This window comes from Takifugu rubripes, chromosome 21 (assembly GCF_901000725.2).
Source record: "Takifugu rubripes chromosome 21, fTakRub1.2, whole genome shotgun sequence".
NCBI lineage: Eukaryota > Metazoa > Chordata > Actinopteri > Tetraodontiformes > Tetraodontidae > Takifugu > Takifugu rubripes.
In genome coordinates this window covers 4986667-5007493 of record NC_042305.1, presented here as the reverse complement: position 1 = coordinate 5007493, position 20827 = coordinate 4986667, and the positions used below count along the sequence as shown (strand labels likewise).

The following is a 20827-nucleotide window of genomic DNA, read 5'->3' as shown; positions in this document are numbered from 1 at the left end:
GTATTGGTGTTCATGGAATTAACAACTGGTGCACTTCAGTGGCAAAAATTAGAAAACCCTCAAAACAGGACTGGTTTTACATGTGGAGGTCATTTCAAGTTTCTCCCTCTTGATCTTTTTTGGCTGGTGCTCGTACTCGTGCTGATTTTGGCTTGCGTAATTATCTCTACTGGCAGTATGAGGCGATTCCTTAACCCTACAGAAGTTGCACAGGTTGTCCAACTTCTCCAGGATGGCACATCCACACGTGCTGCAGCAAGAAGGTTTAATGTGTCTCCCAGCACAATCTCCAGAACATGGAGGAGATTTCAGGAGACTGGTGGTTATTCTCGGAGAGCTGGACAGGGCCGTAGAAGGTCCTCAACCTCTCAGCAGGACTGATACCTGCTCCTTTGTGCAAGGCGGAACAGGCTGAGCACTGCTCGTGCCCTACAGAATGACCTCCAGAGGGCCACTGGTGTGAATGTCTCTACCCAAACAATCAGGAACAGACTTCATGAAGGTGGCCTGAGGGCCCGACGTCCTGTAGTGGGCCCTGTGCTCACTGCCCAGCACCGTGGAGCTCGACTGGCATTTGCTCAAGAACACCAGAATTGGCAAGTCCGCCACTGGCGCCCTGTACTTTTCACAGACGAGAGCAGGTTCACCCTGAGCACCTGTGATAGACGTGAAAGAGTCTGGAGAAGACAAGGAGAACGTTATGCTGCCTACAACGTGGTTCAACATGACAGGTTTGGTGGTGGGTCAGTGATGGTCTGGGGAGGCATATCCATGGAGGGACGCACAGACCTCTATTGCCTAGGAAATGGTGCTCTGACTGCCATAAGGTATCGAGATGAAATCCTTGAACCCATTGTCAGACCCTACGCTGGTGCAGTAGGACCTGGTTTCCTCCTAATGCACGACAATGCCCGGCCTCACGTGGCAAGAGTATGCAGGCAGTACCTGGAGGATGAAGGAATTGAAACAATTGAATGGCCTTCACGATCCCCTGACTTAAACCCAATAGAACATCTCTGGGACATTATGTTTCGGTCCATTAGGTGCCGCCAGGTTGCTCCTCAGACTGTACAACAGCTCAGGGATGCCCTCACACAGATCTGGGAGGAAATGCCACAAGACACCATCCGTCGTCTCATTAGGAGCATGCCGCGACGTTGTCAAACATGCATACAAGCTCGTGGGGGCCACACAAGATACTGAAAAGCATTTTGAGTTGCAGAAATTAAGTTTTGGAAAAAATGGACTAGCCTGCCACATCTTCATTTCACTCTGATTTTATGGTGTCTACACAATTGAGCCCTCTGTAGGCTGAAAACTTTTATTTCCATTAAAAGACTTGGCATCCTTTTGTTCCTAAGACACTGCCCTGTTGTTATTTGTATAGATATCCAACTTCATATTGAGATCTGATGTATCTAATGTGTTTCTTTAAAGTGCTCCTTTAATTTTTGTGAGCAGTATATTTAGCCAGGAATTCTTTGACCATTCAGGGAGACCTTCCTTAGAAGTCAGTCAGTCAGTCTGTCTGTCCCCCACACACACAGTGTATACACACATTCACACAAACACAGTGTGTATATATAAATACATATAGTATAATATATATTTATATTATATTAATATAATATAACAATATTGTATTTGTCAAAAACATAATAAGATAATATTTTATTTTTAATGTACTTTCCCATAGACTTCCTTCGGAGTCCAAAGGGCGGCTCCTCCAGCAGCCCCGCTGTGGGCTTTTAACTTCCTCATTGCCGGATGGGCGTGGAGGAACCTCTCGCACACAAGCAACAAATGACTTCGCCCCACGCTGAAGTGTGATGTGTGACTTTTAGGGCTTTTAGCCTTTTAGGATTCGTTTTGGAAATGCGTGTGCGTGTTTGGTGGAGGTTCGTGAAAGTGGTGGCTGTAGCTATGCTCGTCTTCACTGTTCCGTCTTTATTATGCAGACTGACGTTCAGCAAACGTCACTCTCAGACAGGACCCCTCCCTGCCGAGGACCAGCGGATCCTGTCCCCGAAAACCTACCGGTACATTTTCAACCAGCCTGCTGTATGCAAGAACCAGACCCCATTCCTCGTTCTCCTGGTCCCTGTCGCTCCTGCAGAGGAAGAAGCAAGAGAAGTTGTGAGGAGGACATGGGGGGCTTCAGGTGAGGATTGCCTCACTCTTTTCTTTATTGGAGTTTCTAATAGGGGGCATCCCCAGAGGCTGCTGGAGGAGAACAGGGCACATGCAGACATAATCCAAATGGACTTCCAGGACAGTTATCAGAACCTGACCATCAAGACCATGATGATGATGAACTGGCTGTCGGTTTACTGTTCCCATGCTTCCTATGGCATGAAGGTGGACGCTGACATCTTTGTCAACGTGTTCCGGCTTGTCAAACATCTGAGAAGTTCCCCTCGGCACAGCTTTATCACTGGGTCCATAATCAGTGATGGCGTCCCACGGAGGGACAGCAGTAGCAAGTGGTACTTGTCAAAGCAGCAGTACCCTGAGGACACCTTCCCCTGGTACGTCTCTGGAGCAGGGTACGTCTTCTCTACTGACCTGGCTGCAAGGATATCCTGGGCATCGACACATGTCCATATGATCCCTCTGGAGGATGTCTACGTGGGGCTGTGCCTGCAGGTGCTGGGGGTTCGGCCAGTATATTCCCGCACCTTGATTCCCTTCAGGAACCTGTTTGAAATCCAGCATCTGGAATACGACAGGTGCACCTTTGCTAAACTGATCATTGTCAACCACTTTAAACCATCAGAACTGGTTCACATCTGGCAGGACTTCTCCAGATATTATGCTAGCTGCAGTGACAGCATCAGCAACAAAAAACTATGAAGTAATAGCCACAAACTTTGGTTCCATCCACACTTCAGTAGTTCTAATAAAAATTGTCATCCTCATTTTTGTAATCTCAAGCAAGTTATTTCTTATTCTTCAGAGCTGTTTTGTCCTGTTTCTCTCTCTCGCTCGCTTGCTCTCTCTCTCTCTCTCTCTCTCTCTCTCTCTCTCTGTTTGCGTGTTAGATGTTTTTTGATCTCCATACCAGTTCGTGGCGGTGTTTGTATAGGGTTTGCTAAATCACGCTATGTTAGACGAAGAAGAAGAAACAGGAATAGGAGGAGGAGGAACCGCACAGTGGAGCGCAGGAGGATGTGGATGAGTTGTCTCTGCCCTCAGTCACCACTGGTATCCACGAACAGGCGTGTGTGACATTGCTGGTAAGACGGACATTCTTTACTGACCCACTTCTTGTTTAAGCGACGCTATGAGAACACCGTGGTACGTTCTAACAAACTACTGCTGTTTGAATGTATGCGCCGCGGGTTAAACCTTTGAAAAATCTGGAAAGATATGCTTCGACCGCGGTGGCAACAGTTGACAGTTATTATTTAGATAAACTCAATTTATGACATTTATCGGACATCTGGACAGTAACGGAGTAGTGTAGTTCTGCTGCTTGATATAGTTGAGACATTATGTAAATGATATCGTGCCTTTGACATAATGACGTGGTACTTCCTGCAAGTTTTGTGTGCACACACCTAAGAACATCTTGCTGGCTACAAGGTATTTAGAGTGAAGACTGTTTCCTATTATACATCGATAATGTCAAATATTTTATCCCCTTGGTTGTGCAGGAAGAGGTTTGCTGTAGTACAATAATTTCCATTTTCCTTTTATCACCTTGAAGACAGTACAGGGGACGGAGCATACTTGTTCTCCCAGATATTGTCCTGTTAATTCTCCACAAGACTCGATCCTGTGCTGTGGAGGAAGGATGCATTTTGCACAGGGTTGACCTCTATTGACCACACTGAGGGTGTGTGTGTGGGGGGGTGTCCACATCAAGAGCAGTGAGCAGAGAGCGTGGGTGGCCTTAAGGGGTTGTCTCAGGTGTTGGCACACAGATGGTCGACATGTTTGTTCCACTTTGCCAATTGGCCCTTTGAGTCAGCAGGTTCATCAGAGGGTCAAGGGGAAATAATCAATATGTTAGCCATAATTCTGAGACTAAAGGGTTGCATGTAGCTGTTTCCTTCTCCTGTGACTGTCCTGTCAGAGGCTGATGGGCAGATAGTTTGTTATTCTGGTCACAAATCAAATCAATCAAATCAAATCAATCTTTATTTATATAGCATCTTATACAATCAAAATTGTTTCAAGGCACTTTCCAGAATCCCAGGGCCTAACCCCAGACAAGCAACAGTGGCAAGGAAAAACTCCCCTTTAACAGGAAGAAACCCTGAGCAGGACCAGGCTCGTGTAGGGGGACCCTCCTACTGATGGCCAGCTGGGTAAAGGGAGGGGAGAGGAGAGGAAAGGAAAGGAAAGGAGAGGAAAGGAGAGGAAAGGAGAGGAGAGGAGAGGAGAGGAGAGGCACAGAGCACAGAGCACAGAGCACAGAAACACGCACAAAAATACACTATACAACGGGTCAGCGGGGCCGGAGGTCATCATGCAGCTCCGAAAGCGGCGATACCTGTAAATGAATAGAGAGGGCTGGGGGGGGGTCTGCTTGATGAGGAGGAGGAAAGGAGAGGAAACCATGACCCAGTGGGGTGACAGAGGCCTGTCAGGTGATCATGTTTCCGGACCCTGTCAGCCTTGGCCTATAACAGCATAGCTAAGATGTGACCTAACGATTAGACGACCCCCTAAGTATGATAATTTGTCTGTCTATGATAGTAACTGGAACTACAGAATTAGTAACAATAAGCTTTTTCAAAGAGGTAGGTTTTGAGTCTGATCTTAAAAGTAGCGATGGAGTCAGCCTCCCGTACCTGGACAGGGAGCTGGTTCCATGTTTGTAGGTCAAAAGAAGGGATTTAAAAATTATTCTAAATTTATCGGGCAGCCAATGAAGCGACACCATTACAGGAGTTATGTGATCTCTTTTGTCTATACCTGTCAGAACTCTGGCTGCAGCATTTTGGATCAACTGGAGGCTTCTAAAAGAGTTGTTTGGACACCCTGATAATAAAGAATTACAATAGTCCAGCCTGGAAGTAACAAAAGCCTGAATTAACTTTTCAGCATCATGCCGCGTCAGTAGCTTCCTAATCTTTGTGATGTTCCTCAGGTGAAAAAAGGCACTTCTAGAGACTAATTTAATGTGTGAGTTGAAGGAGAGATTTTGATCAAAAGTTACTCCTAGATTCCTCACAGAGAGACTAGATGTTAATGAGATACCATCTAGAGTGATCATATGATCTAATCTATCCCTGAGAGGTTCAGGACCAAACACCATGACCTCAGTTTTTCCTGGGTTAAGGAGGAGGAAATTTGAAGACATCCTGGACTTTATGTCTTTAAGACAGGTCTGGAGCTTCACTAACTTCTCTGTCTCCTCTGGTTTCATGGATAAATAAAGCTGAGTGTCATCAGCATAACAATGAAAATGAAAATTGTAATTTTAGAGAAGAATCAACAACTGAGCCTTTTCACTGGTTAATAAATATTCACACAGTGGCTTGTTTGAACAGGTTGTGCTGTACCAGGGAACAGCAGCAGGTATGATTAGACCTCATAGTTCACTTATATCAAGGTTTCGTGGTACAAGTGCTTTTATTTGTGAATGTGGTCCATCACATGCTGAACATCTTGAATTCCTTATTTCTGGATTTGTAGATTAATCTTTTTCCAGCCAAAGTTACACTCCAAGCTTGTTTTGAAGCAGCTCAGCTCAGTTTGACCAGGTTTGCGGTCTGTGTTTGTTTTCCTTGACTGATACTTCCCTTGGGGGGTCAGAGGGAGGCTGCTGAGCATGGTCCAGTTGCAAACAGGCAAAGGCAGGGTACGCCCTTGCACTAGTCGTCAGCTCGTCGCATCATTTAGGGGTTTGGTATTTTGCTCAGGGATCAATTGGCAGTGCTGTGAAGGTGTCCTGGAACATCACAGCAGATTTGTCTGCAACCTTGAACCAAGAACGCTCTACTTCTCAGCCCAGTCTCATATAGACAGAGCTATCTCCACCTCTGTCTCATAGACAGAATTTGTTTCTCCATGATGGAAAAGTGTTTTCAGATTTGAAAGTAGAGCATGTGTTTGAACTGCTGCGATATTGTGCTACCATAGTTGAATGCCCAGAACAAAGTCAAAACTCAAGAATTTTCATCATATTGACATGTTACCTAAGTTCTAAATTGGATTTGTATTTAAATTTATAATCATTCTGTTAAAATATACAATCTATGACAAATATATCTGGGAAGTTGTTAATTTTTTTGATGATAGCACATAGCTCAGCAGTGACTGCCATGCTATAGCTGAAAATGAATAATTAATAATAATAATTAACTGATCACAATTAGTGGTGCTAACTTCTGTCATCTATGTGTCCATTGCAGAAACAACAAATAATGCCACAACCTAGAATGATGCTGGTTATCACAGGAGATGACTTTGGCTATTGTCCGCAGAGGAACCAGGGCATCGTGGAGTGCTTTCAGGCTCGGGGGATCACCACCGTTTCACTGCTGGTTAATGCGTCCGCTACCAAAGAAGCAGCAGATCTGGCTAAAAGGTAGTGTGACCTGCCTGACCCTACCAACTTTTCAGTTGATGGACTTTTCTGTCTATCTATTGACCATCAAACACTGTTTATTGTGACACAGTGCATAGAGAAGTTGGGGCCTGCTCATTATTTTTGTAATCTGTACTTTGCGATGGACGAGTGTGGGCAAATGAATAAGGATAGGTCATGATTTTCAAGTATGTCTGTCAGCTCAGTCTGGTGGGGACTGGACTGAGAAGCAGAGGGTTCCTGGTTAAAACCCCAGCATGAACAATACTTGGGAGGTGGCCGTGAACTGGAATTTAAGTGCAAAAGAAAGGAAAATAAATGGAAATTAGGAAGGGTGTGGTGGAGACTGGGTGAGCACATGAGCCTGTTTGGCACCTCATGCATTCACAGGAAACAAAGGTGCCCTGAGGTTTAAAGGAGACCTGCGTCAAACAACTGAGGAGGGGGACATTCTCAGCCATTCAACTTCTGGTGCCAGCCAGATGAATGCTAACACATGCTGTGCAGGCACTGAGCACATGCTGTGCAGGCACTGAGCACATGCTGTGCAGGCACTGAGCACATGCTGTGCAGGCACTGAGCACATGCTGTGCAGGCACTGAGCACATGCTGTGCATGCAGTGTACACATGCTGTGCATGCAGTGTACACATGCTGTGCATGCAGTGTCCACATGCTGTGCATGCACTGTACACATGCTGTGCATGCAGTGTACACATGCTGTGCATGCAGTGTACACATGCTGCTGTGCATGCAGTGTACACATGCTGCTGTGCATGCAGTGTACACATGCTGCTGTGCATGCAGTGTACACATGCTGCTGTGCATGCACTGTACACATGCTGCTGTGCATGCACTGTACACATGCTGTGCAGATTTCCTGTGTCTGCGCCCTGGAGGCGGGCCTTCGGCTATATAAGATCAGAACTGTGTACGTATAGGCAGAGATCTCTCTGCATGCTTCCATGCATGTATCCTGACCGACTGACTGAATAAACCATCTCCTACGCAGTAACTTAGACGCATCGTTTACTTCTCAAATCGGCTAAATTCTGTGACAGCCGGATGCCTCCGGAGCCCTGCCAAGGTATTATTGAGCAAGGTACCAAACCCCCAAATGCTCATTTTTGTCCCTGGCAACTCCCTCAGGCATACCTTGCCTTCACCCACATTCAGCTGGAATAGGCCCTGAAAGAGATGTAGCAGTCAAGAAAAAGAACTTCTCCTGTGTAAGTACCTGCTCTGCCTCTCTGTTTATTGTCCCCCCCCCCCACCTCTGTTGGTGACAGTGGAGGCTTGACTGTAAATTCACCAGCATTTTTAATCATCTTCCTATAACATCACTTCCTCTACACTGGGATGCCTGCCCGACACCACAGATATCCAGCATTTCAGTGCCTCCTTCCCAGCTTCCAGGAGAGGGATGTCTCTGCTATCTTTTTTTCTTTCACACCAACCACAGCACACTATTTGCCTCAACTGCTCATAGACAGAAATGGCATTTTTTCTTCAGCACGGGTGCTCTATTGTCTTCTGTAGCCACCAGTACAGGGCTGTCAGAAACAATGTGGTCAAAGGGTTTTATTTCTAGACCTTTTTATGGCACTTTTGCCTACACTCAAAACTTGACTACACTCAAACTTCTTTGAATTAGAATCCTGATTTTAACCTTTTACACTATGCATTATTTATTAATGAACATTTCTACACTGAAGATGCATTCCGTTTCTTCAGTGACACTTGGGCAGAATACAGAGGTCTGGGATCAAACCATCAATCAGATATCTTTCTGTTGCCAGGCACAACATCCCGATTGGCCTCCACGCCAACCTCTCAGAAGGAATTCCAGTGTGTCCAAGCCATCAACAGTCCTCCACACTGACAAACCAATGTGGCTTCTTCCATGGAAAGATGGGCTTCCGTCAGGCACTAGAGAGGGGTCAGCTGAGCATGAACCAGGTACACTTGTCTAGATGGCCTCCATGACTTGATTTATGTTGTTATTATTAACAAATAATATTTAGGTTGCTAATTCTCATTTCTATAATTTCCTTTTCATAGGCCTTGGCATGTATTTCTGTGTTTTTTTTTTTTTTAAACAATAATCTTTAAAAATGAACAAAATTGAACTGAATGAGAATCAGCTACATTATCTTCTATTTCCAAGTGGATGACCCAAATTAAAATAAGGCACTGAAATGATCAGCATTATTTACTGTAAATTATGTGAATACATTTTTACTAGTCATGTGACCTGTCAGTCAAAATTGTCATTGGAGCGTTACTTCAAGAAGCCACAGATTTCCACAGGTTTTTTAATTCACCAACAGTGATTTAATCACTTCTTACCTTTCAAACAGCTTTGAATTACAGGTGTGAGGTCACCCTTTCGCACCCGGCGCACTGGTGGCCGACAGTGGTTACTGTTTGATAGCACTATGGTGGATTGCTTGTGTCCTTCTAGCCACATCCAGAACTCCAGAAGGATTACTGGAGCTCTATTCCATGATTGTACTTGCAGCATATTACATATTTCAGGTGGAGGTGGAGCTGAGAGCCCAGATCAAGCTTTTCCAGGACCTCACAGGCCACCTGCCGCACCACATGGATGGACACCAGCATGTCCATGTACTGCCAGGTACTATTCAGCATTATAGAGCAACCTAGATTACATCACTAAACTCCTACATGTCACTAGTTAGCGAATAATAGCTCAAAAATTCCTTAATACCATAAATAGCAATGGTTCCTTCCTGATTTCTATTATTTAAGTGCACACGATATAAACTATAGTTTATTGTCTATTGTTTTCTTGCTGTTGAGCTGTAGAATACATGTTTACCCCATTATAACTGACACAGATGGGGAATTATTTATATGAAGTCTGAAAGAAGATGAACCAGCAGCATAAAAGCTGTTATTGTGCTTCAAATCAAATCAAATCAAATCAATCTTTATTTATATAGCGTCTTTTACAATCAAAATTGTTTCAAGGTGCTTTCCAGAATCCCAGGGCCTGACCCCAGACAAGCAACAGTGGCAAGGAAAAACTCCCCTTTAACAGGAAGAAACCTTGAGCAGGACCAGGCTCATGTAGGGGGACCCTCCTGCTGATGGCCGGCTGGGTAAAGAGAGAGGAGAAGGGGGAGGACAGGTAGAGGATAGGATAGGTAGGAGAGGAGAGGGGTAGAGGAGAGGAGAAGTAGAGTGAAGGGGAGGTAGAGGAGAGGAGAAGGAGGAGGAGGGGAAAGAGGAGAGGAAAGAAGAGGAGAGGGAGAGGAAAAGGAGAAGGAGAGGGAGAGGGAGAGGGAGAGGAGAGGAGAGGAGAGGAGAGGAGAGGAGAGGAGAGGAGAGGAGAGGAGAGGAGAGGAGAGGAGAGGAAGAGGAAGAGGAAGAGGAAGAGGAAGAGGGAGAGGAGAGGCACAGAGCACAGAAACACACACAAAAAATATGATGCACAATCACTTCAGCGGGGCCGGGGGGGAAGCAGAAAAACTACACAAGAATCAGCATAACTAGTCTGCTTGATGAGGAGAGGAAAGGAGAGGAGAGGAGAGGAAACCATGACCCAGTGGAGTGACAGAGGCCTGTCAGGTGATCATGTTTCCAGACCCCGGCAGCCTTGGCCTATAACAGCATAACTAAGATGTGACCTAACGATTAGACGACCCCCTAAGTATGATAATTTGTCTGTCTATGATAGTAACTGGAACTACAGAATTAGTAACAATAAGCTTTTTCAAAGAGGTAGGTTTTGAGTCTGATCTTAAAAGTAGCGATGGAGTCAGCCTCCCGTACCTGGACAGGGAGCTGGTTCCATAGCAGGGGGGCCTGGTAGCTAAATGCTCGGCCCCCCATTCTACTCCTGGAAACTCTGGGAACCACAAGTAGACCAGCATTCTGAGAGCGGAGAGGTCTATTGGGCTGATAAGGTATCACTAGCTCCTCCAGGTAGGATGGAGCTAGGCCTCTGAAGACCTTGTAGGTCAAAAGAAGGGTTTTAAAAATTATTCTAAATTTAACGGGCAGCCAATGAAGCGACGCCAGTACAGGAGTAATGTGATCTCTTTTGTCAATACCTGTCAGAACTCTGGCTGCAGCATTTTGGATCAACTGGAGGCTTCTTAAAGAGTTGTTTGGACACCCTGATGATAAAGAGTTACAGTAGTCCAGCCTGGAAGTAACAAATGCATGGACTAACTTTTCAGCATCATGCCGCGTCAGCAGTTTCCTGATCTTTGTGATGTTCCTCAAGTGAAAAAAGGCACTTCTAGAGACTAATTTAATGTGTGAGTTGAAGGAGAGATTTTGATCAAAAGTTACTCCTAGATTCCTCACAGAGAGACTAGATGTTAATGAGATAAGTATGATAATTTGTCTGTCTATGATAGTAACTGGAACTACAGAATTAGTAACAATAAGCTTTTTCAAAGAGGTAGGTTTTAAGTTTGATCTTAAAAGTAGAGATGGAGTCAGCCTCCCGTACCTGGACAGGGAGCTGGTTCCATAGCACGGGGGCCTGATAGCTAAATGCTCGGCCCCCCATTCTAGTCCTAGAGACTCTGAGAACCACAAGTAGACCAGCACTCTGAGAGTGGAGCGGTCTATTGGGCTGGTAAGGTGTCACTAGCTCCTCCAGGTAGGATGGAAGAGGACCTTGTAGGTCAAAAGAAGGGTTTTAAAAATTATTATAAATTTAACGGGCAGCCAATGAAGAGACACCAGTACAGGAGTAATGTGATCTCTTTCCTGTTTCAGAGGTCCGTGAGGTCTTTGCTAAGGTTCTTTCAGACTTCAAGATTCCGTACACACGTGTTCCGGTGGAGGCAAGTTTACAAAGTTGCTCCTGGCTGATGCCCCACCTCCGAAACTTCTATACACAGGTGGAGAAGGATGCCCTGGACTCCATTCCTGTCTTTACACGATATGGAATCAGGTCTCTTTCTGTGTTTTTTTTTTTTTGTCTAATTTTATTTTTGTTTTACAAAAGACATCCACAAAAATCTGTCTTCTGTGGGAAGGTTAGTGCAGCTTCTAGGTGCCATTACCCCCCTTGGACTGAAATAACTTGTTAGATGTTATTTATAGAATCCACCAGTCTGTGACACCAGTTTTACCCCGTCTCAACACAGAACTCTATCAGCTGTTCCTTTCTGGGGTTTCTTCAGCCTGTTTTAAGTCACCCTGTACCATCTTAAGACTCCTTCCTAGGAACTTTTAAGCAAAGTTATGAAGGATACAAGGGAAGAAGCAGACTTGGAACGTATTACCCAACAAATCAGTGTTGTTCCCTCTCTTTTTATGCAAAAACGATGAGTCTGAGAAGTGCAGTACTATGCAGGAATCCAAAAGGAGAGCAGAGATTTTTTAGTTTAGTTTACTTCATTTTATGATCATTTCACTCCCTCTTTGTCAAGACCGACCCTGATCTATGCTTTCTCTGGCGAACGGTAGACTGATTTCAGACATTTTAAGTGGGGGAAATGCCCTAATTGACTAGATGCTACATTTTTCAAACAGTACATTTTCTTTGGGTTTGATTGTTTTGTAATGTTAGGTGATTCTCTCAGTGTCCGAAACACTTACCGGTACATGCTTCATTAGCCATCCTGGAAGAGACATAATAAACTCAAGGTTCTCCTGAACATTTGTAAATGATAGTGCAGATTCAAGCCAGAATGGCTGTGTGTGAATACAGACAGAAATAACTCCAGCTTTTGCTTGTTTCTAGATGGCCAGATGTGTACCTGGGACTCACTACGATGGGCCAGAATATGTCACCCACCAACCTGCAGAGAGCTCTCAACCATGCTGTGGCTGCATGGCTACCAGGCTCTAATTCCAGTGCTCCTGATCATGATGAGGCTTTGATCACAGCAGAGCTCATGGTTCACCCTGGATATCCCAGTCACCCCCAGGAAGGCGGTTGTGGAGAGGGACCAGATGAATTTTCACAGTCAGATGACAGACAGCATGAGCTGAATGTTCTCACACATCCTTCAGTGATGGCCCTTTATCGGCACCAAAAAGTCCAGGTCTGTTCCTTCAAAGACCTGCAAATACTTGAATCTGAATATGGCAAATAATAATACGCTACAAATGAACAAGAATCAAATATTATTCCTCAGGTAACATTACATTACACACTGCCTGGCCCCAGAAAAGTCTCCACATGGGTTTAAGTAAGCAAATGTGTATGAGCTCCCTATTAGATGATTACTGCCAGCAAGTTATTCTACCCCAACTGATGCAAGAAGGAGCTTCTTATTTCTTAAACAACCATGTCAACGACACATCCTGTCATCTTCGAAAAGAGGTTTTTTTTGAGAAAGGTGGAATGATTGGCCTGCATCAAGTAGAGAAAACATCTAAGGAGATGGCCGAAACCACTTAAATTAGGTTTAGAACTATTCATTGCATGACCAAGTTTTCCAGAGAGCAGGATTTAGGATTGTCACCCAGTTATGTTTGAAGCTGGTAAAAGGAAGAAGCCAAGCACCTCTGTTAAATTTTGAAAATGTTCTGTTTTTACTCAGAATTGCTTGTATGAACTTTTAAGTGTCCCTAAAAGTGCCAAAAGCACTGGTTTGATGTGTTTTAGTGTTCTTTCTCTGAAGATCGAGTTGGGTAGAATTGTCATTGGAGCGTTACTTCAAGAAGCCACAGATTTCCACAGGTTTTTTAATTCACCAACAGTGATTTAATCACTTCTTACCTTTCAAACAGCTTTGAATTACAGGTGTGAGGTCACCCTTTTGCACCCGGCGCACTGTTGGTAGAAAAGCTAACGACTCATAAGGTTCCAAACCCTTGGGACACATTTTTATACTATAGGATCACTTAGGGAGAAGTTGAACAGACTGCTGCTGACAGAGCTATTGCTCTTTATGTTACTCCATCTTACGTCCACATAAATGTTCAGATGAATTTCCGACTGACAGTTCATGTTCATGTTTTCTGACTGAATTACCGGACGATTGTTCCTGCAACCTGTGCAAGTACAGTTGTGCTTCATTTTAATTAAGGACTCTTTTTGCTGCCAGCACCAACATCAACACACTACAATTATAGCAGCTCATTAATTGATTACATTTTTACCTAATGACGCCATAGTGTATATACATTTTGTGTACGTTGTACTGGGTATATGTATTCAAATTGCAGATGCTAAATTAATACATTTAATTATCTTTTCATCTTATGCCTAAAGGCACTATGAGAAGGTTTACCCTGCACTGGAATAACTGCTGTGAATTTTTGAATTGCCGGTGTTGAACACAGTAAACTGCGAGTGTGCTAAATACAACTAGCCATCAGCTGGAGGACCACCCTCAGGGTTTTTATAAAGCTCCAAGAGACAAACTTGTCTGTAAGACATATAAATAAAGTTGAATTGAAGACTTTTTTTGGTCCATGTTTGTGAGCCTCTCTTTCTTCGTTTAGGTCAATCTTTGACGACATGAACGGGGAAAAAGGAAGTGATTTTTATGACCACATTTTAAAAATGGCCAGAGTAGGGAGATAGAAACCCAGCTAATGGAGTAATGGCCTCTAGTGGAGCCAGAAGATCTCCTTCACAGAGTCCTCAGGCAAATTCTCACCAGATTGTTCCTGCAGGTTAACCTCATGGCAACGATGGTCAATGATTGTAGAAAAGACTGTCAGCCATCAGACGTGTTTTTGTTTTGAAGAATTATTTTCATTAGATGGGGCAAACAACATGAGTTGGGCCAACGTGCTATATTTACGTCCTTTTGGCTCTGGTTTTCAACTGTTCATCTGGAGAAATGGTTTAAGCACGCAGATAAACACATTCATGTGACTAACAGACATACAGTGAAGCCAAACGGCCAGCAATGTTTATTATGAAACAACATCGGGAGCAGATCAAACAGTTGTTACACGGTGTTTTTTGGCCATAAAGTCCCTTTTCCATGTCCTGACATCCCTGCACAGCTGGCACTCTGCAGCTTCTGCTCTGTCACACCTTCTAGGAGCTGAGCCTCCATCTGGAGTGTATCCTCCCCACTCCCTGTGAGTTTAGTGCCCGTTCAGTCGAGCAGCTCAAAGTAAATCTTATATGGCATGTCTCAGTGAGTGGAGGAGGCGTTAAACTGGAGTGCCTGATCATTAAAGACATGCAAGAAAAAGCCCAATTACACAAAAAAGTCCTTCACACACAAGCAGTTTTCTCAGGGCTGAACCAAAATGATAGAATTTGGACATTAGCTCATGATGAGTGAAACTAAGAATCCTTTAATGCAGTGGAGCACCAGTGGAAGGAGCCATTTGTCTTTTATTTTTCTAAAACCTGAATTTTGAATGCGACACCAGAAGTGTTTGCACTGATTTCACACTACAATTGTCCAAATTATAGTCAACAGAAACAACAGTGCAAGTCGTTTATATTCTGTAATTTCGGAAAAGAAGTACAGAAGTAGGTGAGTAAGGAAAGTAGATCAGTCAGCACACACCTACAGGTCCTATCTACAACTTCTTTCAGTCACTTTTATTTGATTAAAAGATCACTGGTGATAATGAAGGATAGGATGAAAAATCAAACCATTTCCTGCTCTGCAAAAATTAAATACTTCAGAAAAACAATTCTAGGGAATAGGGCTATTTAACACGAGTGACTGATACAGAAGAAAGTTAACATTACTGAATATTTGCATCTAACTTGTCGTGTGGACAGTTCCAGAGCTTTTTGTTTTCAGCATTAAGGAAGGACAAGAAGGAGACTCATGGCTGAGGAGGAAGAGGAGAAGGGAGAGAAAGCTGTCTGGTTCTCAGAGAGTCCTGGATGCAAAAGGATGCTGCCCTCCAACTGCCATGTGCAGGGAGGACAAGTGAGGGTGGGAAGAAAGGGGTGGAAGGGGTGAGCAAGAAGACCGAGTGAGGGGAGGGACAGTAGAGGTGACAGAAACATGACATTTGATTGAGCGAGTGAGATGGGGCTTATAGGTGATCTCATCGGGTGCTCAGTCCATTGGCCGCTTTTCACCATGTTTCTTTGTAAACTCTTCAGCATTCTTCAAGAATTTTTTACGGTCTTTTGAGTATTCTTCTGCTAAATCTGCCCTCAGGGGATGTTCTGGCTGGGGGTCATTCACCAGTGCAATGAGGGACTGAATTACTGCAAAACAACAAACACACAACGTTGGAATATTATTCTCAGTGGTTACGTTTAGAGCAAAACGATGACAAGCGTGGGGATAGATGAGCTGGCTGAGTATAGTTTTAGACAAGCTCAAGTCTCTACAGGTATATTAGTTTCTATACACCAGTTGTACTCAGATGAATGTCGTTTATACTGGCAATTCTTTTAATGGAAATACAACTAAGGCGACAGTGCAGCATGTCCCCGCCAAGTACATAACAACCTTCAGCTGTGAGGAGCTGGGCTCTAAATGCCTCAGGCTCGGGGCCTTAATGAACACATTTAATCTTTGACAGGAACGGAACCGACACTCGGACTGTGACATTTCCATCTGCTCGGTATGAAAAGGTTCAGGTGCAGCACGGACGCACCGACGTACCCACCTTGGTCAGTTTTGGTGGCAGGCTTCCAGTTCTCTGCACTGATCACGGGCAAACATACCTGGCCCTTCTCATCAATGTTGGGGTGATAAATCTTTGTCTTGAAGGTGATCTTGGGGGGCTTAAATGGGTATTCAGTGGGGAAAATTATTTCAATTCTGAAAGCACCTTTGTCATAAGGAGGGTTGTCCTGGAAGAGAGCAGAGGATGTTTGTTAAACAAACTTTGGTAGCTACAGTATATATGTAATCGTGCCTTAAAGCACTTACAGGGACGATGAGTCCTTGCCATGACAATAGGTTTGATTCCTCAACTTGAATGTTTCTGAAGTTTTTCATTCCAGACTTACGGATCTCCTCAAGTTCCTGCAAATACACAACATATATTAAAGATTTCCCAGCTATAAGACAGAAGGTCAGGTCCTAGTCTGGAAATGAACAGAAGCAAAGCTTCATCAATGTTTAGAAACTATGTATTTTGCTAAAATAATCAGTCTGCCCAGATGTTTTGTTAGTGTTACCCTGATGTTACTAGATATATAATAAATATGATTTTTTAATTTTATTTTGGTGGTTTGTGGAGTGCATGTGAGGAAAACAGGATCAAGTGGAACACATCAATGGTAAAAAATGTAATTTGTTACATCTATGAGTTTGTATCCATGGTCACCAAACATGGGCAATTGTGTGACCATGTGCATCAAGAATCCCCATCAAGATGCTCCCGTTAGATTGGAAAAATTATTTATTTCAAGAATCTCCTGCAACCTCCAGAACAATATCTGATAACTGTTAGAACAATATCTGATTACTTTGTCCATCCAATTTCTCTTAATTGTCATTGCTGGATCACACGAAGTGCAGCTGCCTTTGACTTGAACATTGTGACTACCATTGATGTGGACGGCTGGAGACATATAGCCTCGCACTTTACATTGACACAGACAGTCGTTGGTCTGTGTCAATGTAAAGGATATGGAGTAGATGACAGGATCAGCTCTCAACACCGATCTGATCCCAATGCTTGGATTTGTGTGTCTGCCGAACTGATACTATTCTGAGGCTGTAATAAACTCCTTTCTATAGGCACATATATGCATGTATGTATGCATGCATGTATGTCCAAAAAAGAGAACTGTGAGGTCAGAAAAGGAAGTCAGAGAAACAGGAAATCCTAAAATCCGTTTCTGGAAACAAGCCCAGAAGTTATTCCTGACATCTTTCTGCCACCTGGATAAATATTTGTCATTCTCTTTCACACGTTTTTTTTTTTTTTTCTTTACATTTTTGATTACGTTAATGGTAATGTACGTCACAACTGAGCTTTGACACAATACACATTTGTACATAACAGTCTTACTTTGTGATGTTTCGGGTGTATACGCAGCAGAGATGTTGTGTGCAAATGTTCGCTAGCACAAGTGTTGCCTAATGCTAGCCAGCTAGCTGCAAACAGTGGCTCCATTCTCTCATGTCCTCAGACATGCCTCCAGTCAGGAAATCCCTTCTATAGATTGTAGCATCAGAATAGGTGGCAGGAATCACTTGTGGAGTCATTTCAGCTGACAAAGACATAACTGATGGCTTGGAAAGGTTGCATCAGAAATTTCCAATCTGTGAATTATCCCTGTATTGGAAGCCAATACCGCCTCATCCCTACAGGGCACCCATGAATGAAACACTAGGACAAGTACACTTCACCTTAGATGCACTCCAACATCCCGTTTATACACACACACACACACACCCACACACATTATACGGGTTGGAATTCCTTCTTTTCCCGATATGTCCTCTTCAACACTAGGTGGCGATATGTGTCTTTTCTGTGGGTTAATACAGCCCCCTTTCCAAAAGACATATTACGTTACGTGATAAAGAGTCTGGAATCTGGCATCAGAGCAGCATTTTGAACAAGAAAAATATGGATGATTGTACAGATTTCTTCATCTCATACACAATGTACATGTTACTAGTGCAGATAAAATGCATGCTCAAGGCAGACAGGAAGGCCTTACGTTAATGCCAGCTTTCTTGAATGTTTTTGTTCCGGGCTATTATGCCAGCGTGGGGGTTGCTGATCACACGCACATACATTGTCTAGTTTAACTCTGATTAAGGTGTACACATGCCAGAGCAAATCGAGGCCTGCGTGTTTCAGTTAGACAGATAGCGCATCAATACAAGTCAGACTAACATGCAGTTATGGTCAGGGTGAGGCCATAAATCTTTTTTCAAATGTCGCGTGAACATCCTGAAAGACAGTTAATGAACTTTTATGCTCGAATCAAAAAGCAAACAACAACCCAAGAGCAGCCTGAGGATGGCACTAGAATTTTCAACTGCTGAGTTACTTTTATTGTTTTGGATCCTTGACATTAATCCAGGACAAGCTAATTCCCTGTGTGTGTGTGTGTGTGTGTGTGTGAGAGAGATCATACTTGGCCAGTAGGGATGATTGTGGCTATCTATTTAAAGTCTTCATGGAATTACAACTCATTGTTTCCCCTTATTATCTAGTACAAATAGTACTACAATCATTTGCATTCCATAATCTCATCCAAAGGGAATCTGGATAAATACCTTCAAGACTCAACACTCAATGCCCATGAACTTTGACCCTTTAGGTCACCTGCATTAAAACCTGCCAGCAGCAGATGGTGGGCTCAGGAATACAGGTTGTGTTTACATATATGAGGAACTTAAATCTCTACATGCAGACCCAAAGAACAACAGCTAGCTGTCAGGTTTAATGCTGGTTTTTCTGGGCCTGAACATCTAAAACTGGTTTGGGAAAACCTGGATGCAGTGTCCTCCAGGCGGACAGAGGATGAACAGAGCATGGGTCTACAGCCTACACCTGCACACCTGTGATGTACGGGGTGCACCTGTGGTCATGGCACGAGTGACTGACACATATGCAAAGGCACCAATAAAGCCAACAGGTTTTACATGTGCTGCCATCCAAACATTGGCTTTTCCAGGGACAGTGCTGCTTATCTCAGCAAGACAATCCAAGACACACCCTGCATGTGCTCCAACAGTAAAGAGGTGCAGGGAGTAAACTTGCCTGCTGAAGCCCAGTCCCATCTCCGGTTGAAAATGTGCAGGCCATTATGAACCTAACAACAGTGACGCGGGACTGTTGAGCATGGGAAGTCTCACACCAGGCTAGAAAGGGGAAGAATTCCACCCAACAAGCTTCAACAGTTCCCAGTCCTCAGTTCCTAAACTCTTGCTAGGTGTTAAAATGAGGGAACACAGTTGTGGTAACACATGTGCCTATTCCAGGCCTTTTTGAATCAAATTCAAAATGAGTTAATATTTGCATTAAAGCTAAAAATAAACCAATTGGGATTTATAAGCCTGACCATTAAAAATCCCATATTTCCATCATGTTAAAATGAAAAGAGGTTACAAAGAATTTCAAAATAAATATGTTCTCTTTTTATTTACGTACAACAGGACATCTTAACTCCAGTGGCTGGGGTTTGTGAAGCCAATATTAAATTTATTTCTTGAACATTTGCCAATATGCCACCATTTAAAATTGAAAGCACACTATTAGACCATCTTGTTTAATTTCAAACCAGTATGGTTACGGGAAATGACCTTTTAGTATAGGTCATCGTATAGCCAACTGCAAATAACTTCAAATTCAAACAGACCTCATTTTAAAATTCACAATTGTTACAGTGTGTAGATTTAAAAGAAAAAAAACCCCAAACATCTGTGCAAATATCAATAATTGAAACCAGACAGACACCACCAAAAGGTTGTGTGTGTGTATGTATGTATGTGTATATATATGTGTGTGTGTGTGTGTGTGTGTGTGTAGGAGAGAGCTGAGCAGTGAGCATTTTAAATTTATTAAATTGCATTTTGGATTTTAAATAAGATGTTTTTTTTAATTTTCAAAACGCAGTTTCTACATATCTATACGATTTGACAATAGCTAAAAATACCCGTTGTAGAGACAACTAAAGTGACCTATTACCCTGTAATCCAAAGATTTATGGGGAATCGGAACGGAAAATTTGTTTTATTTTCGTTTTATGGTACACAGGCGAAACTTAACGCCACTTTAAACCAATAGAAAACGACAGGTTTAGTTCCGGTTGTACAACGGGGAACTACACTTGGTCGTTAGCTAGCTGAAAAGCGGCTACGGGTTAGCAAGTTAGCTAGATGACTAGAAAACGCCTTGTGCCATTAAAACTGGCTAGACTGGTTAAATCTAATGTCCCTCGGTAAAACGACCTGTTCCTACGCCACATTCGTTGTGAGTAAACACAACCGTCTTCCCCACCTTCCACTAGGAAGACAATTTCTCGACGGTGTAGCCTAATTTGCCGGTGCTTTACTGCCCAGCAGGGATATTTTGTTGGCTCGGTGACCAGTTGTGACCTCTTGCTTTGATAACGTTCACAGCCAAAATTGACTTTAAATCCGTCGTCTTTGAAAAAAAAAAGTATGTTCTCTTCGGCAAAGACCCAAGGAGTTCTGGTATAGCATTACCACTCACAGGTTACACATATAACCAACGGAAAAATAACGGGTTCGGGAGATTTACCTTGGCCAGCCTCCTGCTCGCCGACATCTTGTTATGTGTTCCCAGAATGCACCGCGGCTGGCGTGCTGAGGACCAGCCATCGGCCGCAGCACAAACGTTCATTCAGACTTTCGGAAGCTCGTTTTTTAATCAGTTAGTTTGCAGTAAATTCTCTCAATCATGCGCTTCAACTATA

General features: G+C 43.5%; 3 protein-coding genes across 4 annotated transcripts; 2 read left to right on the top strand and 1 right to left on the bottom strand.

Moving 5' to 3' along the window:
* The first annotated feature begins 1875 nt into the window (after positions 1-1875).
* Positions 1876-2853, top strand: LOC115247518 (beta-1,3-galactosyltransferase 2-like). The gene has a single exon (XM_029829526.1). It carries the CDS (start codon positions 1876-1878, stop codon positions 2851-2853), a length of 978 nt encoding a protein of 325 aa, XP_029685386.1.
* Positions 2854-3096: 243 nt separating this feature from the next.
* On the top strand, positions 3097-13943 carry ydjc (YdjC chitooligosaccharide deacetylase homolog). Of its 2 annotated transcripts, none has more exons than XM_029829966.1 (6): positions 3097-3236; positions 6366-6541; positions 8340-8499; positions 9079-9178; positions 11299-11476; positions 12272-13943. In XM_029829966.1, exons 2-6 carry the CDS (start codon positions 6378-6380, stop codon positions 12624-12626), a joined length of 957 nt encoding a protein of 318 aa, XP_029685826.1. In that variant the 5' UTR covers positions 3097-3236; positions 6366-6377; the 3' UTR covers positions 12627-13943. The 2 variants fall into 2 exon arrangements, with proteins under 2 accessions (XP_029685826.1, XP_029685827.1); XM_029829967.1 differs by having other exon boundaries at positions 3184-3297.
* A 432-nt stretch (positions 13944-14375) lies between these two features.
* On the bottom strand, positions 14376-20801 carry LOC101067868 (ubiquitin-conjugating enzyme E2 L3). The gene is made up of 4 exons (XM_003976060.3): positions 20653-20801; positions 16350-16445; positions 16084-16270; positions 14376-15676 (listed from the first exon to the last, which is right to left on the bottom strand). The coding sequence occupies exons 1-4, from the start codon at positions 20752-20754 to the stop codon at positions 15522-15524; spliced, it is 540 nt and encodes a 179-aa protein (XP_003976109.2). The 5' UTR covers positions 20755-20801; the 3' UTR covers positions 14376-15521.
* Between the last annotated feature and the right edge of the window lie 26 nt (positions 20802-20827).

Bases quoted from the DNA above. Each gene is read 5' to 3' on its own strand.
- LOC115247518 (XM_029829526.1), top strand. From the start codon at position 1,876: ATGCGTGTGCGTGTTTGGTGGAGGTTCGTGAAAGTGGTGGCTGTAGCT.
- LOC101067868 (XM_003976060.3), bottom strand. From the start codon at position 20,754: ATGAACGTTTGTGCTGCGGCCGATGGCTGGTCCTCAGCACGCCAGCCG. The intron at 16,446-20,652 runs GTAAATCTCCCG...GTGTATTTGCAG, and splicing joins CGAGCAGGAGGCTGGCCAAG to GAACTTGAGGAGATCCGTAA. The intron at 15,677-16,083 runs GTGGGTACGTCG...GTTGTTTTGCAG, and splicing joins TGCCACCAAAACTGACCAAG to TAATTCAGTCCCTCATTGCA.
- ydjc (XM_029829966.1), top strand. From the start codon at position 6,378: ATGCCACAACCTAGAATGATGCTGGTTATCACAGGAGATGACTTTGGC. The intron at 6,542-8,339 runs GTAGTGTGACCT...TTCTGTTGCCAG, and splicing joins GCAGCAGATCTGGCTAAAAG to GCACAACATCCCGATTGGCC. The intron at 11,477-12,271 runs GTCTCTTTCTGT...GCTTGTTTCTAG, and splicing joins TTTACACGATATGGAATCAG to ATGGCCAGATGTGTACCTGG.